Source organism: Mizuhopecten yessoensis, unplaced genomic scaffold (assembly GCF_002113885.1).
Source record: "Mizuhopecten yessoensis strain PY_sf001 unplaced genomic scaffold, ASM211388v2 scaffold9073, whole genome shotgun sequence".
In the NCBI taxonomy this organism is placed as follows: domain Eukaryota; kingdom Metazoa; phylum Mollusca; class Bivalvia; order Pectinida; family Pectinidae; genus Mizuhopecten; species Mizuhopecten yessoensis.
In genome coordinates, this window is record NW_018407865.1 from 407,856 (window position 1) to 419,947 (window position 12,092).

Consider the following 12,092-nt stretch of genomic DNA (forward strand, 5'->3'; position numbering starts at 1 on the left):
GGTGACTTACTAGATCAATCCAGTCACTGTGACTTACTGCGTCAACCCGGAGAGTGTGACTGACTAGGTCAATCCAGTCACTGTGACTTACTGAGTCAACCCGGGGAGTGTGACTTGCTAGATCAATCCAGACACTGTAACTTACTGAGTCAACCTGGAGAGTGTGACTTACTAGATCAATCCAGACACTGTATCTTACTGAGTCAACCCGGAGAGTGTGACTGACTTAGCAAACCAAGACAGTTTGACTTACTGAACTCCAATTAAAGAAGTGTTACTTATATATAATCAAGACAGCGTGCCTTACTGAGTCAATCCAGACAGTTTGACTGAGTTCACGAATTATTGAAAGTCAGTCATTCTTTCCGAATACTCATATTATGATTGTGCTTCGGCCGATGTGAGTCTGAATAAATCTTTGAATTCCCATTTGAAGAATTGCGAACGGGAACGAAACTATTTTTCTCGTGAAATATAGGCGATTTACAGTATATGAAGGGTACATACAAATAACGAGAAGTATTGTAGTGTATGATAGTGAATGGCCTCATTGTTTAAGTGACTAAAACGATAACTATCAATCAACCCACGCACAAAAACCTCACAAAAAATCCAAACAGATACTACGTTATTAACGACTGATCACTAACAGCTATAAGCAGAAGCGAGGTAACTCTTGTGCACTGTCAGCCATGTCTACAGACTTCCGGCGAACATACTGCTGCTGTGCAAATCAAAGTATATATAGGCTAATAGTTTTATCTTTACTGTAAGTGTCACAGTTTATCGGATCATATAAAAAAGTGAATTTAAATCATTTCTTTTTCTTCGTGAATACCTGTCTCTTCGATTGTTTTTATTGCCACAAAAATAATCTAGAACCACGGATGTTGTTGTTGTTGTTTATTCTTAGACTCGGGTAGTATAAGAATAGCTGAGATGTCAGTTGACAAACATGACTCAAGTAAGATCACAACATCGACTTTATTTATGTTATAAGAATTATGAAACAAGTTATTTCAGCCTCTGTTCTATCACTCTTGTTGGCCCGGATTTTAGCGCGAGGGGTTTCTTAATATGGGAGGAAACCAGGCGCGTATACGTAGCTGCCACGTAAGCAAATACACTGTAAGCAGTTACTATCATATTTGTATTTATTTTGTAGTTCGGAAAAGTGATTAAATGATGTGTGGTTCAATTGAAAAATATATTAAATTTAACCACGGAATTAGATTGTTAGCTTAGCCGACAGCCGACAATCATTACGTATCCGGAAGTTCCAACCTAGGATTGATAGTTAGTGTTTTAGTCCCTTAAACAATGAGGCCATTCCCTATCATACACTACAATACTTCTCGTTATTTGTATGTACCCTGCATATACTGTATACTGGTGTCGATTTTATTATTAGTATTTTTAAAGTTGTCAACATCGGAAACATGCATGACTGCAAATCCAACGAAAAACCCGCATCATCTTCGAAGAACAAGTTGATACATGACATCTTCCAAGCAGCTGTAGGTTCACATGAAACAACATCCTCTTGCGACATTAACTTAGGCATCGACGAGTCTAAATCGGCTATTAGTATCAGGGCCTAGTAATGCCGGACCGAACACAGTTCTGATCAGTCTCAGTGGCGGACCTATAGGGGTGTTGCCCTAGTTGCTCGGGCAACTATCAGGGCCTAGTATCCAAAAATAATCTGGACTTAGGTTTTTGAAGATTTTCCTCTTTTTCATATGGGATTTTCTTCTAATATCAACCATTATGTGAACTATGATTTTCTATGGCAAGCAGCAGTTTGAATATCTATATATGCCTAAGGGTGCAGTTGCCCAAACAAGGAGTCCACTACTTATACTCTAAAACCATAGGGGGTTAATCCTCTTTTGTTTATATATTAGTAGGGTCTCCAGTCAGGTCAGTGGTGAAGGCTCAACGGACTGTCTACCTTGATGATGATGATGATGATGAAAGTGGTAAGGATTTCAATAATATCGGTGATTTGTAAAAAATGTACCAGTTTTATGAAATTCATATAATTATGCCATGTTGTTGTACTTTGACGATGATGAAGATGACGACGACGGCCACTACGATGATGATGATGATGATAATGATGAAAGCGATGAATTATGATTTCGATGATGTTGCTGTTGCTACTGATTTGTGATGAATGTGCCAGTAATATGTAATTATATGTTGTACTTATATGAAATTATTTGTTGAAATCCTATAAGTTGTAAAACTTACGGAAATAAATTGAACCTAATTGTATTGTTCTAATGTCACGGTATGGTGATCACCCTGTTCGTGGAGAGAGGATAAAACCATCTGTTGGAATTAGGTATATATGTTACTTGTTATTTCAAAGGTAGAGTCCATTTCATGATAGATGAACCTGTATTTTCACCTGTGGTTTCATGTACACATGATTACCAGGAGTGATTTATTATACCTGTTCACATATGTAAATTTCAAAAGTTTCAAAGACAGTAAAGCATCCACCTTAGCATCACGTTATCAGGTGAATAATAACCAATGTTAGCATAAAAGCCTGGTATTGTATATACATATCCTTTTTAACAGGTGTTGCCCTTGTGCATATGCATGCATACAAATTCACAATAAAAGACAAACAGTCAAATCATAATTCATTTTTATGACAAACTAAATCAATATTTAATTGCCAAAATCCTCGCCTAAACTACATGCACATGACACAAACATCAACATTTTAACCAAAAAACCTACATTTTTACCATGCATTGTTTCAGAGAATTTGTTAACACTCGCTCCGCTCGGCCATCATAAAATATAAATACTCCATGTTTTAAAATATAACCTGGAATAATACCGCAAACTTCGTCTGTTTGACAATGGAAATAATGTCCGATAAATTCTAGCTTTCTACGCTTGACAGTGCTTGAACAAGTTTAGTATTACATGTACATCTTCAGAAAAAAGAATTCGCTTGGCTCTGCTCGACAGGGAAATTATAATTGTCACAATCTCAGAAATAACGAAGTTCTATATATTGTTTGGTGCCAGAAAGTAGTATACATGTACAACCGACATGACAATTATATTTTATTAGGTTTTTTTTTGAGTCTTTTGAGTTGAAAATGTTGGGCAAAACCCAAAATTAATCCCTGGGTACCCCACCCACCCCCTGAATCTGAATGTTGTTACCAGTGAGGCCGATATTCGTCTTACTAAAGTGAAGGTGGATATCGATATCCTGTCAAAAAGATGGGAAAAAGCTCACGTGTTCAAGTTCCATTCACGTCAACATTTTAACAAGCGATTGTAATGAAATACAACTAAGTGAACGGAGGCGGGTTGTTTTTCCGGAATGGATGTATTTTTGTGTATTTTTTTTCACCAATTAAAGGTCTTCCGAATAACAATTGTAGATTGATTTGTTACTAGCATTATTGTTATGATTTAAGGGCGGATATGCGCGCATAGGATCCATCTGAGTTTTACATTCACTTCGCCTGCAAATGTAATATGAAAAAGGCAAAGCCTCAAAAGTCAGAAAAAAAAGCCACGTACATGTAGCTTTTGCTAATCTGTGACATTATATAGGCCTGTCCTTCATTTGTCCCTGTCATGAACTGATAAAGTATGTTTTTCAGAGTAGTCCTAGTAGTCTTCAGTAGAGCTACTGGATATATATTAAATTGTGCCACACCTGTATCCCACAACCACTGTAGGTTTCCTCACTCATGATCAAGAATAAGTAATATGTGTATACATATATCGATATAGGAGCTACCGTCATCTTATGTTCTGAGAAATATTGATGATATTAAAAGGTTTTTGGGGACACAACGGCAAAAAATCTGAAATTAATCTGTTTATATTGGCTCCGACATTTTAAATATCTAGTTAATTTAGATTCATCAGGAAAGAGATATGACGCCACGGATATTTTCGGGTAATTCCAACAATCGACACATTTTTGTCGGAGAGAAAAAAAGGAGAGCTGTCTTTCGCATTTGAAATATATTTGAATTTTTGCGTTGCTTTCCAATAATGTTGTCTGTAAAAATAAATTTAAACACTCAAATATGTATCTAAAAAGCCACCAGATGGCACGACAGAGCTTCTAGATCTAAAAAAAATCCGGGGGGGGGGCATGCCCCCGTTCCCCCCTAGAATGGCTTCGTGCCTTCGGCGCTCGCATTCGCACCTTCGGTGCGGCTTTCTGCATGCACATCCAAAAGAGCCCAGCTACGCGCCTGGAAACCGTAGTACCAGGAGAAAACCCAAGTGATCGAGCAGGAGACCCCATACCCTTTTACGTACGATCTGGGATCCCGGCTGTCATTTAAGTTTTTAAATTCATTAAATTTGAGAGAAAAAATGAAAACAACAGATTTTATATAGCATTTTATGAACAGTTAAGCTAAAAGGATTACAGAAAACGGTCCGTATACATATTGCACGACGTACACATGAACAAGTGGGAAATCGTGAAATATTTCGAAGCGTTTTATTCTGATCTGATCCGATACCTTTCACGGGAGACGAAACAGTCCGCGGTGACGTAACGACATAGGTTCCCGAGGGTCTCCTCAGTTCCTGTTTTTGTCCTCCCTGTTGTCTCGTCAGTTTCACCTTCTGGGAGTTCTGTATGTACATCATCCTCGATATCCAGGGGTTACGCTCACTATCGCTCAGTAAATTTATACAAAGAGTAATGAGGCTACTTAATATCTAAAATAAGTTAGCTGAAAGAATTATTGAAATGGGTTGTTATTGTATAAATTGTATCATGTGTCATATTATGTGTGTACTATGTCCATCAATGTATACTATGTAATATGTGACCTATTGTTACGCACTTATACGTGTGGCGTGAGTGTAAAAATAAAACTTTAAACTTGGAATAGTTGTCATAGCAAAAGTGAAGGCTCGGTGTGCGCAGGGACAGTATATACGTCCCTGGTGTGCGCCACCTTGTTCCTTTGATGTACATCAAAGGAATCTCGCGTTCACGTAACGGTTAAAAATGACAGGCTTTGAAGTCGGGCGTCGCTCCTTTGTAATCTTCAAAGGACATGTATCAGCCTAGCGATTGGAAAGGTTTTTTTACCTGAGCAAAAGTAAGCGTAACCCCTGGATAACGAGGATGCTGAATTCTATAATAGTATGAAACTTACCAACGTAAGAAAGCATAATATAGTCCCTCATAATTCTTTAAAATGGGCTATTTATATAGAAATAGTCCATTATTCTTATTTATCTTCCTTGCTAAAACTATTTTTACGTAAGAAAAAAGGAAAGGGCATGTATTTTTAATCGTTTTCGTTTAATATCATAAAAAATATAGAATATAATTATGTTCAATCAAGGTAAGGCATGCTTGTAAAAGTTAAATACCTCAGCGAGTTTAAAAGAATATCCCAAAACCTATTTTATGCTTAGTGAAATGTTACTTGGAAGTTTTGACTGGAAGCATTTGAGAAGACAAACGTCAGAATGTAAGTTTTCCCCGCAGGATGGAGTAGGGGTAACTTCATTGGAATCACACCAAACAGAAAATGCGTACAAGTTAGGTCACACGGTGTTTCTACAATAATCCGCTTAACGAATAGGTTAATAAAAATGTCATTTAAACAATGGAAAATCACGACCCTTATTTATTTTATGGTTAATGGATTTTAATAAAAAAAAAATAAGTTGGATGCATTTTTTTGAAATTCATTTCCTTTTAGAAAACTCATGTAAATGAAATTTTTAGTGGGCTTTTTTTTAAGAATACTGTACATGTACTTATTTTTGCTGTGTTGCAGTACCTTAACTCCAGCCAAGAAAATGTCGCCATTATCAGGGTATCCCTCTGCACCACAAGACCACTTGGTTTACGTATTTTGGGCCCTTTCACAGTCTGTCATTTTACGTTTGAAACAGTGTCTATCATCGAAACGGAGGGACACTGTTGCTACCCAGCGTCCACTTAAACCCCAATAGCATAAAGCAGATAAAATGTTTTTATTAACAGAATAAACAACGTTGATCGTTTAAATAACACAAAACTGAATGTTCGACGCATAAATATATTTCTGATGATGATGAAAACACTACATCTTTTTGACTACATCCATATAACATGTACACGACTGTATAATAAAGAGTCGCCATCTTTGTTCAAACATGTATTGCGTAATAGCGTTACGTATCAGCACTTTACAGGAATATCACATGATACAACTGTGAAGGTATAAAGAGAGATTTGAAAACAATGTACAGGTGCATACTGATACCATTTCGGAATTTTAAATATATCACATACATGCATTCATGTTTATTGAAAATGTCACACATAAATTGATATATTCGCTCACTATAGGAAGACGATCGCGAACATCAAATGATTTGCAGCACTCCGTTTTTTATACAGACCAGAATTTTGAATGTGACAACAGTTTCCCTGAGCGTTCCCAAACTGGTTTTGGGTTTGATCAAAATCTCTTTTTCCTCGGTCTTATAAATGTACATTCACAATCACACATGCATATTGTTGTCTCCTTTAAAAGTCTTAGTGTCAGGATTAATAACACTGTCGGAACTATCCGCCATTATCGACGATCTAAAATTCGACTTGTCCATATATATATACCTTCCTGATTACACCACCTTATCAGTTACACCACACGGAATTAGATTATCTAAGTCCGTGGTTACACTAGTCAATGAATCTTGCCGGTGAGCACCATCTTCACTTGACCCCACCATCAAAATCATCATCCATCGAATATCGCCGTCAGAATCGCGCTCCGAATAGAATTCAACCTCTAGCACAATTCAGCCCTTGATTAAGAACAATCCGCCTTCATTAATTACTTCTACCATCATAATTATCATTTGTGGATTCCATACCGTTGAACCATCATTCATTGAATCTTGCTGTTAGAGCCATCTGTCAGTGACTTTCAAACTAATCCTACCATCAAAACTACAGGTTATCTGCCTTCCTCACATTTACAACCCGTCAGAGACTGATCACTCCTTGACAAACCAGACCTCGTTAGTCCTGCCGAACAGTTGAAAGGGACTGTTGTAGGCGGCCGTGAACCAGACGTTTTCTTTGACCTTCACCCCCTTTGTCTCCACACATGATGCCAGCTTCTTGGCCTGCCCCAGCCACGCCTCCTCCTTAGCGAACCCTCCGAACCCCTGACTAAGTATGGTTCGTTCTGGCCATTCTTCGATGAACACGTTCGGGTCACTCGGTTGAGGAGGGTCTTCTTGATGCTTGGTTGGGATGTAGAATGATACAGTAAATGTATTTTCACAGTTTGGACCAGCTCCTGGATTTACACGCGTAGCAACAGGAGCCGTCATGTCAACTTTGGTGCCTGCAATTCGAAGAGGAAAAAAACGTTGTTTTAAATATGTTATCCGGTGTTGTTTTTACAAAATGATAGTTGACACCTAACGAAGACTTGAGAGTAATACCGAGTTAAAGGACTTCACACAATTCGCACAAATGCTGCGCTTTCAGGATAGGGGTGGTCATTTCTGGGTCCAAAATTCGAATCAACTGACTTGGTTATTATAGTTCATCGTATCTGAGAGATCCGGTGTGGTAATGAGTAGCGGGGATGAGGTGTGGGGCGGTATATGTGATGAAGAAAGAGAAAAGGATTATAGGGGCAAATTTGAATCTGATCTTGACGTATTGCTAACCGTGATGTTGTTGAAGGGCATTCGGAATCTTACCTGGCTTATTGTTACCCGTGATGTATTTGAAGAGCCTTTGGAACCCCTCTTTTTGCGCTTTGTCATGCTCCATACCTTGGATACTGGTACTGACCCATTTTGCGGCCGCATATCTCCGCTCGTCAACGTCATCCTAAAAATAAAGGAACCCAAAGTTACAGTTGTCGTATTACTCTCGTAACAATTGCTTACCGTACATATTGGTTTCAAGTCTCTCACAGTGCCCTTGCCCTACAAACCATCGGGACCAGAGAATTTGTTACAGCTACATTTGGACATAGGCTCATTTTAACTGGCTTTCGTATATTCCATCATTGGGGATAGCATTTTTACCGAAATTGATCTAAACCCCTAAAACGTACATCAATCACTCTGAACATCTCAGTCAGGGGCGTAGCTTGCCCTTCCTCTGAGTGGATTCATTTAGGAGCGACGAAAGTTGTCAAAATTGTGGGCGCGGGGTGTGGGGACCTCTTAGTCCCTCCCATTCGTGTCCAGAGTATGGTCCTGGTAGGGGATCGGCCCGGTGGAGAAAATAAAATATGAATTTTGAGATCTATCTGCCTAAGATCATTTTCCAGAAGGTAAATCGCACAAACTAACTGCAAAATTGAGACATTCTACACTAAGATTGTGTTTTAATTGTTTTTTATACCAGCATGCATAATTTCTTGAAACACTAGATGCTAAGAGCAGTTTTTGTTTTGTTTTGTTATTTGAAGAAATTGGAGGATTACACGTGCCTGTAAGTTAATGTCTAAATATAGCTGTAACAAATTAGCATGTCCCTGTAATATTGATTGGTATCTTATATTTGTGAAGATTTCCGGGTAAACCGGAAATACGGTTCAACTTTTGACCTTGTTACATGAAAGGCGTTGTTTGAACCTTGTCTATCAGTTAACCCATAGCAGGTGTATTGACAGACGAGGCTTGTACCTGTGCTTGAACGTAGACCTGTATCAGACCTTTTACCTGACATCATGCAAAGAAAATGGGTGTATGAGATTTCAAGGATGACAGGACATACGCCGCACAAGTGAATACGGAAATAAATATATCACATGTTTTTGATACAGGATGTATCATCTACATCAGACTCTTAACATCTCAATACAAACTCACTACAAATGTTGAGATAATACTTGGCAATACTCAGTGTTCCTACATATGAATTTCCGCCATGACATCATCATATAACAAAACCGGGTTTTGAAAGAGTTCAAAACTAAAAATGCGTCAATCCTAAGCTTAGACCGAAAACGGACAAGTGAAATAAAATGCGAAATTTCACGAATGAGTAACGTATACAACATAACAATAAATTATGTATACATCATGCACATTGTCCACCATGCCTGATATAGGATGCATCACAGTTCTCGCGTCTGATTTGCTTCGTTCCTTCTTGTAGGGTTCCATGGTATTCTACGCCTTCGCCGCGATCAAGGTTTCGAATCATCCCTCCAAAAAGGGATGAGTATATATATATGATGCCAGTGGTATAGAACTACCCTGACGTGGTGAGCTTCCTGTTCCCTATTGTTCTAATGGCGTCACCATGTGAACTAATTAAATATGAATGAGTTGGCTTTTCCAAAATGGCTGATTTCTAAAAGGGTATTACTTGATCGATTTGTATGGCCTATTGATTTTTTTGTCGTTGGGGGAGCACAGGTGTTCCGGGGGGGGGATTGAGATCATATCTGACTCCATTGACAGTTTTTTGGCAACAACAAAAAAAGGTAAGTTACAACTTTTATATTTCTCTAATTTCTGCGGCGATTGCTTCAGTTTGAATTGTAATTAAGTAATCCATCATGATTAATTGTGTAAACATTCGTCTAATACATCCAATCAAGCACTTTTTCGGAGAATTTGCAGTTTTACCGCCATGATTAACTTGAACCTGACCCGGAAATGATGAGGGCTTTTCGACATGTCTTTATACTATACTGCCAAATACTACAGAAAGTCCCAACTCAGGCCCCCCGAGTAGATCCTAGTCCCGCAGCAAATATTTTTTGGCGCAATGTTTAAACATCATGTCTGGCATCGTGTCCTGGTATGTATTTCACATTTACATAGTCCAATATTTTTGATACAGTAACTCTTAAGCGTAAAATGTGAAATACATACCAAGACACGATGCCAGACACGATGTTTTTGTATATTTATGTGTGTTGTGACCCATATCATTATAGCATATGTGTGATTGTAACGTGACCCTGTGTTCAAACGCTGCTCTCGTGTTATTAATATCGATAAACAGTCTTTTGGTATCGACAAAAGGGATGTGCTGTCTGGTGTGGTTGTGGCATACGTGCCCATGTCCAAGACGTATTCTCCCATGGCGTTACCTGACAAACAGCAGTGTTTCATTAACTTATATCAATGATGACCGAATGTTCTATTTTTAAGTTTCCACGTCAACGGCACAGCAGAAAACTCACGGGGGAATAGTCCTGTGAAAAAATGTATTGCTCCTTTGTTTTATTGTTGCTACTCTGAGTTTCTATTTTTAACACTGATGCTCCATTGTTTTATTGTTACTACCCGAACAAGAACTTTCTATTGTTAGTAGGGAAAAACCAAAATCTATTATTCATATGCAAATTAGGTCACGTGGTGATGCCATGAGAAACAGGAAGATCACCACTCGGACAGGGTAGTTTTATAAGTCTGTTACTACTGATACATGAACTTTCGTTTGGCATTTTCTTGTTCTTCCCTCAAATTGTTTGTTTACCCTTTGTGGGTGTCAATTCCGGATACATGCGCCAGGATCTGTCGAACTCTAAACGGCTTTGAGCGAGCGGCGTCTTCGAGCATAATGTAATCTTTCGAATAATGCTAAAGACACCAAAAGTTGTAACCAATGGCAACCGAAGCGAAACCGAATCGACTACGTCATTTCTGACACTGTAAAATGCACCTTAAAGCATATCCAAATTGTCTTGTCAATATAATTGTCATTTCGTACATTTTAAACAACTCAATTTACCGGTGATGTTTCTGATAAAGAAATGAGACCAACTGAAACTTGTTACGTTGTTTTTTTTAATGCTTCGTGCAATTCTACTTACCTGTTTATTAACCTCTTTGTACGCTGGACTATCCAGTCCACTGGACGTAATGATTGCACTCTTGATCGTGCTGAAGATACTCATTTCCGGTTTCCTAGATTGCGTAATGAACAAGCCAGTCGATACTCGTGAATCTGCAGTGAACACATATAGCATTACTTCAGCAGAATATACATTGATTATGTCATGTATGTTAACAGAGTAGGAATTGTGTCACTCTGTCGGTCTAAAACTACAGAATGTGACCAAGTTCAAAAGGTGTATATATAATCCAATTGAAAGACTGTAGCTGAATTTAGGTCAAAGTCAAAACTATATTGATTATTGTCTAATTTGACAGCCGATTTTTTTTAGCAAAATAAAGAAAAATGAGTAGAGTACGTAGATCTAACGCTTCTCAATTTCAATAAAAAAAATAATGCTTTATTTCCCAATGGTTATACAGGAATAATCTAAAACACTGCTTTATAGTTGCACCCGCATCCAGAAACCTATTATAAATTTTAATTGAATAATAATGGGTGCATGAAGGCTTTTAAAGCCTGTATATATAAGTCCAATTCAACATGTAGTTTGTATGAGTGTCAATATCAGCATTACAAAAATATAAAACATATTCGTATATGTTTTGCACGTATCATAGCTGATTGGTGGGTTTTTTTAAATGTTCATCAATTAAAATGTCAAACTCCCGAATTATTTGAACATGTTAAACCTGAACAGGCTTAATTTTATTTCTTTGTCTGCTGTACAATCGTGGACGACAGGCTATTAAGGCAGTTATAGCAATTCTAAAATATTTGACGGCCTTATTTCACAGGTGTTAGAAATTCTGACTTTTAACTGAGGAATAGCAAAAAATAAGTGTAAAAATAGATTTCAGGACATCCCTAACCTTTTTGTGCTATTTATAGCTCGGTTTCACTATCAGAATACGTTCTATGGTAAAACGGTTGAACACAGGTTGTTGTTATACCTGCATTATAAATATTAATGTACTTACGGATTAATTTGCAACTCCTACAAAGAATCTGCATTTGAGTCTGAAGCAATCATCCGCGAGATCTTACTCATATTTTCTCGTTATACAACCAACCTAAACACGCGGTAGAAAACGTGCCGGTCACATGCAGGTTAAAATAAGAGAGCTTCCGGATAACGACTCCATTTCACACTGGTGGTAGAAAGGTTTTGTTAAGTAAATGTCTCTCATGTTGAATGTATATATTTAGCCTTAAAAGTGATTAATATATAATAATTACTTTATTT

The 12,092-nt window shown here is 37.8% G+C and overlaps 1 protein-coding gene across 1 annotated transcript; it reads right to left on the reverse strand.

Moving 5' to 3' along the window:
* Positions 1–5,690: 5,690 nt before the first annotated feature.
* LOC110457265 (heme-binding protein 2-like) lies at positions 5,691–12,028 on the reverse strand. The gene is made up of 4 exons (XM_021508468.1): positions 11,827–12,028; positions 10,824–10,957; positions 7,738–7,870; positions 5,691–7,373 (listed from the first exon to the last, which is right to left on the reverse strand). Exons 1-4 carry the CDS (start codon positions 11,858–11,860, stop codon positions 7,018–7,020), a joined length of 657 nt encoding a protein of 218 aa, XP_021364143.1. The 5' UTR covers positions 11,861–12,028; the 3' UTR covers positions 5,691–7,017.
* Between the last annotated feature and the right edge of the window lie 64 nt (positions 12,029–12,092).

Excerpts from the sequence above, each read along its gene's own strand:
- LOC110457265 (XM_021508468.1), bottom strand. The coding sequence starts at position 11,860 with ATGCAGATTCTTTGTAGGAGTTGCAAATTAATCC. Across the intron at positions 10,958-11,826 it reads TAGGAGTTGCAAATTAATCC|ATTCACGAGTATCGACTGGC; the intron begins GTAAGTACATTA and ends TGTTCACTGCAG. Across the intron at positions 7,871-10,823 it reads ACAAAGAGGTTAATAAACAG|GATGACGTTGACGAGCGGAG; the intron begins GTAAGTAGAATT and ends CTTTATTTTTAG.